Here is a 17,500-nt window from a genome sequence, read left to right as displayed (position 1 = left end):
TTGTCATAGTTGTGTCTAGGGGGCATATGGGGGAGGGAATGCTGTCACCTCCAGGTAGGTGTTTGTCACCCTGTGTGCTGAGGGTGTCAGGTTCTTGTCCAGTTCTGGCATTTAGGTCACCACAGACTAGTACAAGTCCCTGGGCCTGGAAATGATTGATTTCCCCCCAGGATGGAGAAGCTGTCTTCGTTCAAATATGGGGATTCTAGTGGGGGGATATAGGTAGCACACATGAGGACATTTTTCTCTGTTGAGATAATTTCCTTATTAATTTCTAGCCAGATGTAAAATGTTCCTGTTTTGATTAATTTAATGGAGTGAGTTAGGTCTGCGCTTGGGGTGGCAGGGTAGCCTAGTGGTTAGAGTGTAGAGGCGGCAGGGTAGCCCAGTGGTTAGAGCGTTGGACTAGTAACCGAAAGGTTGCAAGTTTGAATCCCCGAGCTGACAAGGTACCAATCTGTCGTTCTGCCCCTGAACAGGCAGTTAACCCACTGTTCCTTGGCGGTCATTGAAAATAAGAATTTGTTCTTAACTGACTTGCCTAGTAAAATAAAGGTAAAAAAATAAATAATAATAATTAAAAATACCAAATTAGCATGCCCCTGAGTCTCTTCCCTGTTTCACACCTGGTAGTTTGGTGGATGGGACTACCAGCTCTCTGTAACCTAGAGGGCAACCAGTGTTTCCATCTCCTATGCCATGTTTCTTGTAGGATGACAATGTCTGTATTTCTGATTTCTTGATGATATCTTGGTTCCTGCTCTCTCTCTCCCCCCCCTCTCCCTATGTTTTTCTCCTCTCTCCCCATCTTTCTTTCTGTCTGTCTCTCTCTCTCTTTCTCTCTTTCTGTCTTTGCCTCTGTCTCTCTCTCGATCTCTTTCTCTCTCTCCCTCTCTTCTCTCCCGGGGTTAATCCACAGCGAAGCCAAAATAAAAAAGCCTAAACCAGACTTGCATTCCAGACAGATTAGCCAATTGGAATCCCTCTTGGACCCTTGCTGCCCTGGGACTGCGGAGGGAGCGGGGCCAGGACAGGGGGCTGGATACTGTCGCCTAGGCTTGTTAGAAGGCAGTTTGACTGGACGAGGGGTGGGGGCAGTAGTTCAGGCTGTGGAAACTAATAACAGAGGCTACAGCTCATGGAAGGCGGCAGGGCAGGCAGAGGGCCATGTGAGGTGGTGGGGGTAAGGGGTTAGTGACAGGAGACAGGGTGGTTTCGTCCAAAATGCCACCCTATTCCCTATTGAGTGCACTGCATTTGACCAGAGACTCTTGCACACTTTATAGATGCTTTACCCATTACATGTTTGGGAGCATGTATAGAATATGTCTTTGGGTCGTAGGGAACAGGGTCTTAGGGAACAGGGTCCTAGGGAACAGGGTGCTAGGGAACAGGGTCTTAGGGAACAGGGTGCTAGGGAACAGGGTGCTAGGGAACAGGGTCCTAGGGAACATGTATAGAATATGTCTATGGGTCCTAGGGAACAGGGTCCTAGGGAACAGGGTGCTAGGGAGCAGGGTGCTAGAGAACAGGGTCCTAGGGAGCATGTATAGAATATGTCTATGGGTCCTAGGGAACAGGGTCCTAGGGAGCAGGGTCCTAGGGAACAGGGTCCTAGGGAACAGGGTGCTAGGGAACAGGGTGCTAGGGAACAGGGTCCTAGGGAACAGGGTCCTAGGGAACAGGGTGCTGGGGAACAGGGTCCTAGGGAACATGTATAGAATATGTCTATGGGTCCTAGGGAACAGGGTCCTAGGGAACAGGGTGCTAGGGAGCAGGGTGCTAGAGAACAGGGTCCTAGGGAGCATGTATAGAATATGTCTATGGGTCCTAGGGAACAGGGTCCTAGGGAGCAGGGTCCTAGGGAACAGGGTCCTAGGGAACAGGGTCCTAGGGAACAGGGTGCTAGGGAACAGGGTGCTAGGGAACAGGGTCCTAGGGAACAGGGTCCTAGGGAACAGGGTGCTGGGTCCTAGGGAGCAGGGTCCTAGGGAACAGGGTCCTAGGGAACAGGGTCCTAGGGAACAGGGTACTAGGGAGCAGGGTCCTAGGGAACAGGGTCCTAGGGAATAGGGTCCTAGGGAACAGGGTCCTAGGGAACATGTATAGAATATGTCTATGGGTCCTAGGGAACAGGGTCCTAGGGAACAGGATGCTAGGGAACAGGGTCCTAGGGAACAGGGTCCTAGGGAACAGGGTGCTAGGGAACAGGGTGCTAGGGAACAGGGTCCTAGGGAACAGGGTCCTAGGAAACAGGGTCCTAGGAAACATGTATAGAATATGTCTATGGGTCCTAGGGAACAGTGTCTTAGGGAACAGGGTGCTAGGGAGCAGGGTGCTAGGGAACAGGGTGCTAGGGAACAGGGTGCTAGGGAACAGGGTCCTAGGGAACATGTATAGAATATGTCTATGGGTCCTAGGGAACAGGGTCTTAGGGAACAGGGTGCTAGGGAACAGGGTCTTAGGGAACAGGGTCCTAGGGAACAGGGTCCTAGGGAACATGTATAGAATATGTCTATGGGTCCTAGGGAACAGGGTCCTAGGGAACAGGGTGCTAGGGAACAGGGTGCTAGGGAACAGGGTCCTAGGGAGCAGGGTGCTAGGGAACAGGGTCCTAGGGAACCTGGTCCTAGAGAGCAGGGTGCTAGGGAACAGGGTCCTAGGGAACAGGGTCCTAGGGAACAGGGTGCTAGGGAACAGGGTGCTAGGGAACAGGGTCCTAGGGAACAGGGTCCTAGGGAACAGGGTGCTAGGGAACAGGGTCCTAGGGAACAGGGTCCTAGGGAACAGGGTCCTAGGGAACAGGGTCCTAGGGAACATGTATAGAATATGTCTATGGGTCCTAGGGAACAGGGTCCTAGGGAACAGGGTCCTAGGGAACAGGGTCCTAGGGAACAGGGTGCTAGGGAACAGGGTCCTAGGGAACAGGGTGCTAGGGAACATGTATAGAATATGTATATGGGTCATAGGGAACAGGGTCCTAGGGAGCAGGGTCCTAGGGAACAGGGTTCTAGGGAGCAGGGTCCTAGAGAGCATGGTCCTAGGGAACAGGGTCCTAGGGAACAGGGTCCTAGAGAGCATGGTCCTAGGGAACAGGGTCCTAGGGAACAGGGTTCTAGGGAACAGGGTCCTAGGGAACAGGGTCCTATGGAACAGGGTCCTAGTGAACAGGGTTCTAGGGAGCAGGGTCCTAGGGAACAGGGTCCTAGGGAACAGGGTCCTAGGGAAAAGGGAGCTGGATCCTGGGGAACAGGGTCCTAGGGAGCAGGGTCCTAGTGAACAGGGTTCTAGGGAACAGGGTCCTAGAGAGCATGGTCCTAGGGAACAGGGTCCTAGGGAACAGGGTTCTAGGGAACAGGGTCCTAGGGAACAGGGTCCTATGGAACAGGGTCCTAGTGAACAGGGTCCTAGGGAGCAGGGTCCTAGGGAACAGGTTCCTAGGGAACAGGGTCCTAGGGAGCAGGGTCCTAGGGAACAGGGAGCAATGTCTTAGGGAACAGGGTCCTAGGAACAGTGCCTTGTTCAGGGGCAGAACGACAGATTTTGTCAGCTCTGGGACTCAATCTAGCAACCTTTCGTTTACTAGTCCAACGCTCTAACCACTAGGCTACCTGCCGCCCCAGTTTAGTTCCATGACTGTCTAACACATACACTGTGTATCCTAGCTGTGTTTTCTGAGATTAGGAGGTAGAAACATATGATTCATTTGGGGAGGAGAGGAGCGGCAGGGTGACCTAGAGAGAGTAGGAGGAGAGGGTTCACATCATCAACAACAACATCGGACAGCAATGACTCAAAAGAGTCTGCTCGTTTGATGCTGCCTGATCACCACAGACAAACTATTGCCGGATTGATCCAGAACTTCTGTAAATGAACTCAGGCCAACATTGTTTTCCTGTTCACCAGCAGTGGATCTGCCATACTGTGAAACAGTGAACTGTAAATATAAACTCACACCAACATGGTCTCTCTCCTCTCCTGCAGAGATCGTCGACGGCAACGCTAAAATGACCCTGGGAATGATCTGGACCATAATCCTTCGCTTCGCCATCCAGGACATCTCTGTGGAAGGTACCAGGATGTCGATGTCTTTCTTGATCGGGTGAAGGGACTCTGTCGATGGCAACTAATACAGACATTCTTCCTACTAGTGTTTCGAGCTAATTAAAACAAATCTTCCTTTATATGGAGACGTGACATGTTTCAGATGTTTGAGCTGTTTTAGAGATGTTTGAGATGTTTCAGAGATGTTTGAAATGTTTCAGAGATGTTTGAGCTGTTTTAGAGATGTTTCAGATGTTTCAGAGATGTTTGAAATGTTTCAGAGATGTTTGAGCTGTTTTAGAGATGTTTGAGATGTTTCAGAGATGTTTGAAATGTTTCAGAGATGTTTGAGCTGTTTCAGAGATGTTTGAAATGTTTCAGAGATGTTTGAGCTGTTTTAGAGATGTTTGAGATGTTTCAGAGATGTTTCAGAGATGTTTCAGAGATGACACATGACTACCACTCTGATTTGAAAACTCCCTACAGCCACAATGTGATTCATTCAGACTGGTTAAATGTGATTAGTTCAAACAGGTTAAATAGAGACAGTCCAGGTTAAAAATGAGTCTTAAATGGCACCCCTATTCCCTATGTAGTGCACTACTTTAGACAAGGGCCCCTTGGGAATAGTGTGCCATTTAAGATAATGGCACAGCACATGTTTTTATTCAACGTTCAACTAGGCGTGTCAGTTAAAATAACAAATTCTTATTTTACAATGACGGCCTAACCCGGACGAAGCCGTGCCAATTGTGCGCCGCCATATGGGACTCCCCAACACGGCTGGTTGTGATACAGCCCGGGAATCAAACCAGGGTCTGTAGTGGCGCCGAACCCGAACTAACTAACTTCTTGTTGATTTGTTTTTATCCACCCACAGAAACATCAGCTAAAGAGGGTCTTCTTCTGTGGTGCCAGAGGAAGACTGCTCCTTACAAGAACGTCAACATTCAGAACTTTCACATTAGGTAATATAAGGGATCTGGGTCCCATTTTAAATTTACATTGTAGTAGACGCTCTTACCAAGAGCAACTGACAAGAGCTATTAGGTGAAGTGCCTTTGCTCGACAGACAGACGTTTCACCTAGTCGGTTTGGGGATTCTAACCAGCGAACTTTCTGGTTAGTGTCCCAACGCTCTTAACCACTAGGCTACCTGCAGCCCCTATGGAAAGGGAGAGGGGGATACCTAGTCATATGGCATTCTATTCCTATAGTACACCCAAAAGTACAATATATAGTACACCACCCTATAGTACACTATATAGTACACCACCCTATAGTACACCCTAAAGTACACTATATAGTACACCACCCTATAGTACACTATATAGTACACCATCCTATAGTACACTATATAGTACACTATATAGTACACCACCCTATAGTACACTATATAGTACACTATATAGTACACCACCCTATAGTACACTATAAAGTACACCACCCTATAGTACACCCAAAAGTACAATATATAGTACACCACCCTATAGTACACTATATAGTACACCACCCTATAGTACACCACCCAAACGTCCACTATATAGTACACCACCCTATAGTACACTGTATAGTACACCACCCTATAGTACACCACCTAAACATCCACTATATAGTACACCACCCTATAGTACACCACCCAAACGTCCACTATATAGTACACCACCCTATAGTACACCACCCTATAGTACACTATATAGTACACCAGCCTATAGTACACCACCCTATAGTACACCACCCTATAGTACACTATATAGTACACTATATAGTACACTATATAGTACACCACCCTATAGTACACTATATAGTACACCACCCTATAGTACACTATATAGTACACCACCCTATAGTACACTATATAGTACACCACCCTATAGTACACCCTATAGTACACCACCCTATAGTACACCACCCTATAGTACACCACCCTATATTACACTATATAGTACACCACCCAAACGTACACCCTATAGTACACTATATAGTACACCACCCTATAGTACACTATATAGTACACCACCCTATAGTACACTATATAGTACACCACCCTATAGTACACTATATAGTACACCACCCTGTAGTACACTATATAGTACACCACCCTATAGTACACTATATAGTACACCACCCTATAGTACACCCTATAGTACACCACCCTATAGTACACCACCCTATATTACACTATATAGTACACCACCCAAACGTACACCCTATAGTACACTATATAGTACACCAACCTATAGTACACCACCCTATAGTACACTATATAGTACACCACCCTACAGTACACCACCCTATAGTACACTATATAGTACACCACCCTATAGTACACTATAAAGTACACCACCCTATAGTGCACCCTATAGTACACTATATAGTATACCACCCTATAGTACACTATATAGTACACCACCCTATAGTACACTATATAGTACACCACCCTATTGTACACTATATAGTACACCACCCTGTAGTACACTATATAGTACACCACCCTGTAGTACACTATATAGTGTACCACCCTAAAGTACACCCTATAGTACACTATATAGTACACCACCCTATAGTACACCACCCTATAGTACACCACCCTATAGTACACCCTATAGTACACCACCCTATAGTACACCCTATAGTACACCACCCTGTAGTACACCCTATAGTACACCCTATAGTACATCACCCTGTAGTACACCACCCTATAGTACACCCTATAGAACACCGCCCTATAGTACACCCTATAGTACACCCTATAGTACACCCTATAGTACACCCTATAGAACACCACCCTATAGTACACCCTATAGTACACCCTATAGTACACCACCCTGTAGTACACCCTATAGGACACCCTATAGTACACCACCCTATAGTACACCACCCTATAGTACACCACCCTATAGTACACCACCCTATAGTACACCCTATAGTACACCCTATAGAACACCACCCTATAGTACACCCTATAGTACACCACCCTGTAGTACACCCTATAGTACACCACCCTATAGTACACCACCCTGTAGTACACCACCCTATAGTACACCCTATAGTACACCCTATAGAACACCACCCTATAGTACACCCTATAGTACACCCTATAGAACACCACCCTATAGTACACCCTATAGTACACCACCCTGTAGTACACCCTATAGTACACCCTATAGTACACCACCCTATAGTCCACCACCCTATAGTACACCCTATAGTACACCAGCCTATAGTACACCACCCTATAGTACACCACCCTATAATACACCCTATAGTACACCACCCTGTAGTACACCCTATAGTACACCCTATAGTACACCACCCTGTAGTACACCACCCTATAGTACACCCTATAGTACACCCTATAGAACACCGCCCTATAGTACACCACCCTATAGTACACCACCCTATAGTACACCACCCTATAGTACACCACCCTATAATACACCCTATAGTACACCACCCTATAGTACACCCAAACGTACACCCTATAGTACACCATCCTATAGTACACCACCCTATAGTACACCACCCTATAGTACACCCTATAGTACACCACCCTATAGTACACCACCCTATAGTACACCACCCTATAGTACACCACCCTATAATACACCACCCTATAGTACACCACCCTATAGTACACCACCCTATAGTACACCCTATAGTACACCCTATAGTACACCACCCTAGTACACCACCCTATAGTACACCCTATAGTACACCACCCTAGTACACCACCCTATAGTACATCAGGCCTCGGAGCAGAGTCAGGCCACAGCAGAGTCAGGCCACAGCAGAGTCAGGCCACAGCAGGGTCAGGCCACAGCAGAGTCAGGCCACAGCAGGGTCAGGCCACAGCAGGGTCAGGCCACAGCAGAGTCAGGCCACAGCAGGGTCAGACCACAGCAGAGTCAGGCCTCGGAGCGGAGTCAGGCCACAGCAGAGTCAGGCCACAGCAGAGTCAGGCCACAGCAGAGTCAGGCCTCGGAGCGGAGTCAGGCCACAGCAGGGTCAGACCACAGCAGAGTCAGGCCACAGCAGAGTCAGGCCACAGCAGGGTCAAACCACAGCAGAGTCAGGCCACAGCAGAGTCAGGCCACAGCGGAGTCAGGCCTCGGAGCGGAGTCAGGCCACAGCAGAGTCAGGCCACAGCAGAGTCAGGCCACAGCAGAGTCAGGCCACAGCAGGGTCAGGCCACAGCAGGGTCAGGCCACAGCAGAGTCAGGCCAAAGCAGGATCAGGCCACAGCAGATTCACGCCACAGCAGAGTCAGGCCACAGCAGAGTCAGGCCACAGCAGAGTCAGGCCACAGCAGAGTCAGGCCTCGGATCAGAGTCAGGCCACAGCAGAGTCAGGCCACAGCAGAGTCAGGCCTCGGAGCAGAGTCAGGCCACAGCAGAGACAGACCACAGCAGGATCAGGCCACAGCAGAGTCAGGCCACAGCAGGATCAGGCCACAGCAGAGTCAGGCCACAGCAGGGTCAGGCCACAGCAGAGTCAGGCCACAGCAGAGTCAGGCCACAGCAGGGTCAGACCACAGCAGAGTCAGGCCACAGCAGAGTCAGGCCACAGCAGAGTCAGGCCACAGCAGAGTCAGGCCTCGGAGCGGAGTCAGGCCACAGCAGAGTCAGGCCACAGCAGAGTCAGGCCACAGCAGGGTCAGGCCACAGCAGGGTCAGGCCACAGCAGGATCAGGCCACAGCAGATTCACGCCACAGCAGAGTCAGGCCACAGCAGAGTCAGGCCACAGCAGAGTCAGGCCTCGGATCAGAGTCAGGCCACAGCAGAGTCAGGCCACAGCAGAGTCAGGCCACAGCAGAGTCAGGCCTCGGAGCAGAGTCAGGCCACAGCAGAGCCAGGCCACAGCAGGATCAGGCCACAGCAGAGTCAGGCCACAGCAGGATCAGGCCACAGCAGAGTCAGGCCACAGCAGGGTCAGGCCACAGCAGAGTCAGGCCACAGCAGAGTCAGGCCACAGCAGAGTCAGGCCACAGCAGGGTCAGTCCACAGCAGAGTCAGGCCACAGCAGAGTCAGGCCACAGCAGGGTCAGGCCACAGCAGAGTCAGGCCACAGCAGAGTCAGGCCACAGCAGAGTCAGGCCACAGCAGAGTCAGGCCACAGCAGAGTCAGGCCACAGCAGGGTCAGGCCACAGCAGGATCAGGCCACAGCAGGGTCAGGCCACAGCAGGATCAGGCCACAGCAGAGTCAAGTCAGAGGACGAGATCTGCATCGCAAATGAAACCCTATTCTCTATAGAAGGCGCTACTTTAGACCAGGATAAAGTAGTAAGTAGTGCACTATATAGGGAATAGGGTACCATTTATATTAGAGCACTATATAGGGAATAGGGTACGATTTGGGACGCAGGCAGAAACAGAGCAAGCCGCCTCAGAGTCAGACAGGGCTAATAGAAAACAGAGCAGAGCTGAATGCAGATTCCAGACAGAGCTAACAGAGAACAGACAACTGAGATGTTTACATACCAGACTGATAGAGGAGAGGAGAGGAGGGAAGAGGAGGGAAGAAGGGGGAAGGAGAGGAGAGGAGGGAAGAGGAAAGAAGAAGGGGGAAGGAGAGGAGAGGAGGGAAGAGGAGGGAAGAAGGGGGAAGGAGAGGAGAGGAGGGAAGAAGGGCGGAGAGAAGAGGAGAGGATGGGAGTAGGGGGATGAGAGGAGAGGGGAGGGGAGAAGGGAAGGGGAGGAGGGGGGATGAGAGGTGAGTAAACATTGGCTTTGCACAGTGTTGTAACAATGTGCAAATAGTTAAAGTACAAAAGGGAAAATAAATAAACAAATATAGGTTGTAGTTACAGTGGTGTAATTTTGGGTCAGTCACAGTGGTCAGGTATTCTGCCACTGTGTATTCTCTGTTTAGGACCAGAGAGCATTCTAGTTTGCTTTTGTTTTTTTTGTTAATTCTTTCCAATGTTTCATGTAATTATCTTGTAGTTTTCTCATGATTTGGTTGGGTCTAATTGTGTTGCTGTCCTGGGGCTCTGTTTGTGTTTGTGAACAGAGTCCCAGGACCAGCTGGCTGAGGGGATTTGTTTCCAGGTTCACCTGTCTGTCTGTGAGGGTTTGAGAATTGCTTCTTTTTAGGTGGTTTTAGATAGAATTGAATTGCTCTTTTATGGATTTTGACAGCTGAAATCGCCCTAATTCTGCTCTGCATGCATTATTTGGTGTTTCATGCAGAATTCTGCATGCAGAGTCTCAATTTAAGGTTTGTCCCATTTTGTGAATTCTTGGTTGGTGAGCGGACCCCAGACCTCACAACCATAAAGGGCAATTGGCTCTATGACTGATTCAAGTATTTTTTTGCCAGATCCGAATTGGCATGTTAAATTTTATGTTCCTCTTGATGGCATAGAAGGCCATTCTTGCCTTGTCTCTCAGATCGTTCACAGCTTTGTGGAAGGTACCTGTGGCGCTGATGTTTAAGGTCGACCTTGGCCGATTAATTAGGGGCGAGTTCAAGTTTTCACAACAATCGGTAATCTGCCTTTTTCGGACCGCGATTACATTGCAATCCATGAGGAAACTGGCAGGCTGCAATCCATGAGGAAACTGGCAGGCTGCAATCCATGAGGAAACTGGCTGGCTGCAATCCACGAGGAAACTGCATGGCTGGCTGCAATCCACGAGGAAACTGGCAGGTTGCAATCCACGAGGAAACTGGCAGGCTGCAATCCACGAGGAAACTGCATGGCAGGCTGCAATCCATGAGGAAACTGCATGGCAGGCTGCAATCCATGAGGAAACTGGCAGGCTGCAATCCATGAGGAAACTGGCAGGCTGCAATCCATGAGGAAACTGGCAGGCTGCAATCCATGAGGAAACTGCATGGCAGGCTGCAATCCATGAGGAAACTGGCAGGCTGCAATCCATGAGGAAACTGGCAGGCTGCAATCCACGAGGAAACTGGCAGGCTGCAATCCATGAGGAAACTGCATGGCAGGCTGCAATCCATGAGGAAACTGCATGGCAGGCTGCAATCCATGAGGAAACTGGCAGGCTGCAATCCATGAGGAAACTGGCAGGCTGCAATCCATGAGGAAACTGGCAGGCTGCAATCCATGAGGAAACTGGCAGGCTGCAATCCATGAGGAAACTGCATGGCAGGCTGCAATCCATGAGGAAACTGGCAGGCTGCAATCCATGAGGAAACTGGCAGGCTGCAATCCATGAGGAAACTGGCAGGCTGCAATCCACGAGGAAACTGGCAGGCTGCAATCCATGAGGAAACTGGCAGGCTGCAATCCACGAGAAAACTGGCAGGCTGCAATCCATGAGGAAACTGCATGGCAGGCTGCAATCCATGAGGAAACTGGCAGGCTGCAATCCACGAGGAAACTGGCATGCTGCAATCCACGAGGAAACTGGCAGGCTGCAATCCACGAGGAAACTGGCAGGCTGCAATCCATGAGGATACTGGCAGGCTGCAATCCATGAGGAAACTGGCAGGCTGCAATCCATGAGGAAACTGGCAGGCTGCAATCCATGAGGAAACTGGCAGGCTGCAATCCACGAGGAAACTGGCAGGCTGCAATCCACGAGGAAACTGGCAGGCTGCAATCCACGAGGAAACTGCATGCAGGCTGCAATCCATGAGGAAACTGCATGCAGGCTGCAATCCATGAGGAAACTGGCAGGCTGCAATCCACGAGGAAACTGGCAGGCTGCAATCCACGAGGAAACTGGCAGGCTGCAATCCACGAGGAAACTGGCAGGCTGCAATCCACGAGGAAACTGGCAGGCTGCAATCCACGAGGAAACTGGCAGGCTGCAATCCACGAGGAAACTGGCAGGCTGCAATCCATGAGGAAACTGGCAGGCTGCAATCCATGAGGAAACTGGCAGGCTGCAATCCACGAGGAAACTGCAGGCTGCAATCCACGGCTGCATGGGCTGCAATCCATGAGGAAACTAGCAGGCTGCAATCCATGAGGATACTGGCAGGCTGCAATCCATGAGGAAACTGGCAGGCTGCAATCCATGAGGAAACTGGCAGGCTGCAATCCATGAGGAAACTGGCAGGCTGCAATCCACGAGGAAACTGGCAGGCTGCAATCCACGAGGAAACTGGCAGGCTGCAATCCACGAGGAAACTGCATGGCAGGCTGCAATCCATGAGGAAACTAGCAGGCTGCAATCCATGAGGAAACTGGCAGGCTGCAATCCACGAGGAAACTGGCAGGCTGCAATCCACGAGGAAACTGGCAGGCTGCAATCCACGAGGAAACTGGCAGGCTGCAATCCACGAGGAAACTGGCAGGCTGCAATCCACGAGGAAACTGGCAGGCTGCAATCCACGAGGAAACTGGCAGGCTGCAATCCATGAGGAAACTGGCAGGCTGCAATCCACGAGGAAACTGGCAGGCTGCAATCCACGAGGAAACTGCATGGCAGGCTGCAATCCATGAGGAAACTAGCAGGCTGCAATCCATGAGGATACTGGCAGGCTGCAATCCATGAGGAAACTGGCAGGCTGCAATCCATGAGGAAACTGGCAGGCTGCAATCCATGAGGAAACTGGCAGGCTGCAATCCACGAGGAAACTGGCAGGCTGCAATCCACGAGGAAACTGGCAGGCTGCAATCCACGAGGAAACTGCATGGCAGGCTGCAATCCATGAGGAAACTAGCAGGCTGCAATCCATGAGGAAACTGGCAGGCTGCAATCCACGAGGAAACTGGCAGGCTGCAATCCACGAGGAAACTGGCAGGCTGCAATCCACGAGGAAACTGGCAGGCTGCAATCCACGAGGAAACTGGCAGGCTGCAATCCACGAGGAAACTGGCAGGCTGCAATCCACGAGGAAACTGGCAGGCTGCAATCCATGAGGAAACTGGCAGGCTGCAATCCACGAGGAAACTGGCAGGCTGCAATCCACGAGGAAACTGCATGGCAGGCTGCAATCCATGAGGAAACTAGCAGGCTGCAATCCATGAGGATACTGGCAGGCTGCAATCCATGAGGAAACTGGCAGGCTGCAATCCATGAGGAAACTGGCAGGCTGCAATCCATGAGGAAACTGGCAGGCTGCAATCCACGAGGAAACTGGCAGGCTGCAATCCACGAGGAAACTGGCAGGCTGCAATCCACGAGGAAACTGCATGGCAGGCTGCAATCCATGAGGAAACTAGCAGGCTGCAATCCATGAGGAAACTGGCAGGCTGCAATCCACGAGGAAACTGGCAGGCTGCAATCCACGAGGAAACTGGCAGGCTGCAATCCACGAGGAAACTGGCAGGCTGCAATCCACGAGGAAACTGGCAGGCTGCAATCCACGAGGAAACTGGCAGGCTGCAATCCACGAGGAAACTGGCAGGCTGCAATCCATGAGGAAACTGGCAGGCTGCAATCCACGAGGAAACTGGCAGGCTGCAATCCACGAGGAAACTGCATGGCAGGCTGCAATCCATGAGGAAACTAGCAGGCTGCAATCCATGAGGATACTGGCAGGCTGCAATCCATGAGGAAACTGGCAGGCTGCAATCCATGAGGAAACTGGCAGGCTGCAATCCATGAGGAAACTGGCAGGCTGCAATCCACGAGGAAACTGGCAGGCTGCAATCCACGAGGAAACTGGCAGGCTGCAATCCACGAGGAAACTGCATGGCAGGCTGCAATCCATGAGGAAACTAGCAGGCTGCAATCCATGAGGAAACTGGCAGGCTGCAATCCACGAGGAAACTGGCAGGCTGCAATCCATGAGGAAACTGGCAGGCTGCAATCCATGAGGAAACTGGCAGGCTGCAATCCACGAGGAAACTGCATGGCAGGCTGCAATCCATGAGGAAACTAGCAGGCTGCAATCCATGAGGAAACTGCATGGTAGGCTGACTACCTGTTACGCTAGTGCAGCGTCAAAAGGACCTTGTGGCTGCAATGAGCAAGTTGCTAGCTAGCATTAAACTTATCTTATAAAAAAACAAACAATCAATCTTAACATAATCACTAGTTAACTACACATGGTTGATGATATTACTAGGATAACTAGCTTGTCCTGCGTTGCATATAATCGATGCGGTGCCTGTTCATTTATCACAGCCTACTTCAACTTTGCCAAACGGGTGATGATTTAACAAAAAGCGCACTAGTTGCACAAATGTACCCAACCATAAACATCAACGCCTTTCTTACAATCAATAAGTACATTTTTTTTAAACCTGCATATTTAGTTAAAATAAATCCAGGTTCGCAACCATAAACATCAACGCCTTTCTTAAAATCAATAAGTACATTTTTTTTAAACCTGTATATTTAGTTAAAATAAATCCAGGTTCGCAGGCAATATTAACCAGGTGAAATTGTGTCACTTCTCTTGTGTTCAGTGCAAGGAGAGTCAGGGTATATGCAACAGTTTGGGCCGCTCGTTGGTAACTGTGTTTTTTTCCTAACAAAGACCGTCATTATTTTGCCAGAATTTTACATAATTATGACATAACATTGAAGGTTGTGCAATGTAACAGGAATATTTAGACTTATGGATGCCACCAGTTCGATAAAATACAGAACAGTTCCGTATTTCACTGAAAGAATAAACGTTTTGTTTTCGAAATGAACGTTTCCGGATTCCATATCAATAACCTAAGGCTCGTATTTCTGTGTGTTATTATAATTAAGTCTATGATTTGATAGAGCAGTCTGACTGAGCGATCGTAGGCACCACCAGCAGGCTCGTAAGCATTCATTCAAACAGCACATTACTGCGTTTTGCCAGCAGCTCGTAGCAATGCTTAGCAACAGCACAGCACTGTTTATGACTTCAAGCCCATCAGCTAAAAGAACATCCAATAGTCAAAGTCGACACGTCATAATTCCTATAATAACTACAACCTGAAACGTCTTCCCTGGGAATATTAAAGACTCATGTTAAAAGGAACCCCTTTTTTCAGTCCTCCTCCTCTGTATCGATTATCGTCGTTGGAAAATCACAATCGGTCGACCTCTAGTGTGTATAGTTTTCTAGTGTCTCGATGGAATTTGTATTCCTCGTCCTGGGAACTGAGATTTACTGTCAGGCCCAGATCTGACAGAATCTGTGCATAAGATCTAGGTGCTGCTGTAGGCCCTCCTTGGTTGGGGACAGAAGCACCAGATCATCAGCAAACAGCAGACATTTAACTTCAGATTCTAGTAGGGTGAGGCCGGGTGCTGCAGACTGTTCTAGTGCCCTCGCAAATTTGTTGATAGATACAGTACCAGTTAAAAGTTTGGACACCTACTCATTCCAGGGTTTTTCTTTATTTTTTTTACTATTTTCTACATTGTAGAATAATAATGAAGACATCAAAACTATGAAATAACACATATGGAATCATGTAGTAACCAAAAAAGTGTTAAACACATCTAAATATATTTTAGATTTTAGATTCTTCAAAGTAGACACCCTTTGCCTTGATGAGAAGGCACACTTTGCTCAGTACATTGTGTTCACTGAGGAAATGTACTGCTGTTAATGATAATGCAGAGGATTTTCCCAAGGTTACTGTTGACGCATATTCCACGGTAGTTATTGGGGTCAAATTTGTCTCCACTTTTGTGGATTGGGGTGATCAGTCCTTGGTTCCAAATATTGGGGAAGATGCCAGAGCTAAGGATGATGTTATTAAAGAGTTTTAGTATAGCCAATTGGAATTTGTGGTCTGTATATTTTATAATTTCATTTACGATATCATTAACACATATTTTGTCCTGTAGTTCATTCAAGGTAATTGGAGAATCCAGTGGGTTCTGGTCGTCTTTAATGGTTGATTCTAATATTTGTATTTGATCATGTATATGTTTTTGCTGTTTGTTCTTTTTTTATAGAGCCAACGAGATTGGAGAAGTGGTTTATCCATACACCTCCATTTTGGATAGATCATTATTTGTGTTGTAGTTTGTTTAGTGTTTTCCAATTTTCCCAAAAGTGGTTAGATTCTATGGATTTTTCAATTACATTGAGCTCATTTCTGACGTGCTGTTCCTTCTTTTTCCGTATTGTATTTCTGTATTGTTTTAGTGATTCATCATAGTGAAGGCGTAGACTCTGGGTCTCTATGTTTTTGGTTGGACAGGTTTCTCAATTTCTTTCTTAGGTTTTTGCATTCCTCATCAAATCATTTGTTATTGTTGTTCATTTTCTTTAGTTTTCTGTTTAACATTTTTAGATTTGATCGGGAAGCTAAGAGGTCAAATAAACTGTGTAGATTTTCTACTGCCAAGTTTACACCTTCACTATTACAGTGGAACGTTTTACCCAGGAAATTGTCTAGAGGGGATTGCATTTGTTGTTGCCTAATTGTTTTTGGCAGATGTCCACACTACTTTCCTTCCATCTATAGCATTACTTAATATTACTCAGTTCCTTTGGCTTTGATGCCTCGTGATTGAGTATTGCTCTGTTCAAATAGAGTGTGATTTTGTTGTGATCTGAGACTCTGGGTTGAGGTCAGTGATAAAGTAGTCTACAGTACTACTGCCAAGAGATGAGCTATAAGTGTACCTACCATAGGAGTCCCCTCGAAGACTACCATTGACTATATACATACCCAGGATGTAACAGAGCTGTAGGTGTACCTACCATAGGAGTCCCCTGGAAGACTACCATTGACTATATACATACCCAGGATGTAACAGAGCTATAGGTGTACCTACCATAGGAGTCCCCTCGAAGACTACCTTTGACTATGTACATACCCAGCGTCCGACAGAGCTGCAGGAGTTGTGATCCGTTTTTGTTGGTTATGTTGTCATAGTGTCTAGGGGGGCCTATGGGGGAGGGAATGCTGTCACCTCCAGGCAGGTGTGTGTCCCCCCTGTGTGCTGAGGGTGTCAGGTTCTTGTCCGGTTCTGGTATTTAGGGGGGCCTATGGGGGAGGGAATGCTGTCACTGGCATTTAGGTCGCCACAGACTAATACATGTTATTTGGGCCAGAAACTATTGATTTCCCCCCCCAGGATGGAGAAGCTGTCATCGTTAAAGTATTCATATATTCATATATATCATTTGTATATTCATCGTTCAAGTATGGGGATTCTAGTGGGGGGAAATAGGTAGCACACAGGAGGACATTTTTCTCTGTTGAGATCATTTCCTTATTCATTTCTAGCCAGATGTAAAATGTTCCTGTTTTGATTCATTTAATAGAGTGGGTTAGGTCTGCTCTGTACCAAATTAGCATACCCCCTGAGTCTCTGCCCTGTTTCAGACCTGGTTGTCTGGTGGATGGCACTACCAGCTCTCTGTAACCTCGAGGGCAACCAGTGGGTCCATCTTCTCTATACCATGTTTTTTGTAGGATGACAATGTCTGTATTTCTGATATTTTTTTTATGAAGTCTTGGTTCCTGCTCTCTCTCTCTCTCTCTCTCTCTCTCTCTCTCTCTCTCTCTCTCGCTCTCTTGCTCTCTCTCCCGCTCTCTCTCCCGCTCTCTCTCTCGCTCTCTCTCCCGCTCTCTCTCGCTCTAA

The 17,500-nt window shown here is 48.4% G+C and overlaps 1 protein-coding gene across 1 annotated transcript in view; it reads left to right on the top strand.

The window, feature by feature from the left end:
* The window catches only part of LOC135532656 (alpha-actinin-1-like), a 62,569-nt gene that overhangs the window by 7,357 nt on the left and 37,712 nt on the right, over positions 1-17,500 (top strand). The window contains exons 2-3 of the mRNA XM_064960122.1: positions 3,985-4,071; positions 4,925-5,012. Of these exons, the coding sequence (XP_064816194.1) occupies positions 4,008-4,071; positions 4,925-5,012 (152 nt within the window). The 5' untranslated portion in view covers positions 3,985-4,007. The remainder of the gene's footprint in view (positions 1-3,984; positions 4,072-4,924; positions 5,013-17,500) is intronic.

This window comes from Oncorhynchus masou, unplaced genomic scaffold (assembly GCF_036934945.1).
Source record: "Oncorhynchus masou masou isolate Uvic2021 unplaced genomic scaffold, UVic_Omas_1.1 unplaced_scaffold_1974, whole genome shotgun sequence".
Taxonomy (NCBI): Eukaryota; Metazoa; Chordata; class Actinopteri; order Salmoniformes; family Salmonidae; genus Oncorhynchus; species Oncorhynchus masou.
This window is presented reverse-complemented; position numbering and strand designations above follow the sequence as displayed.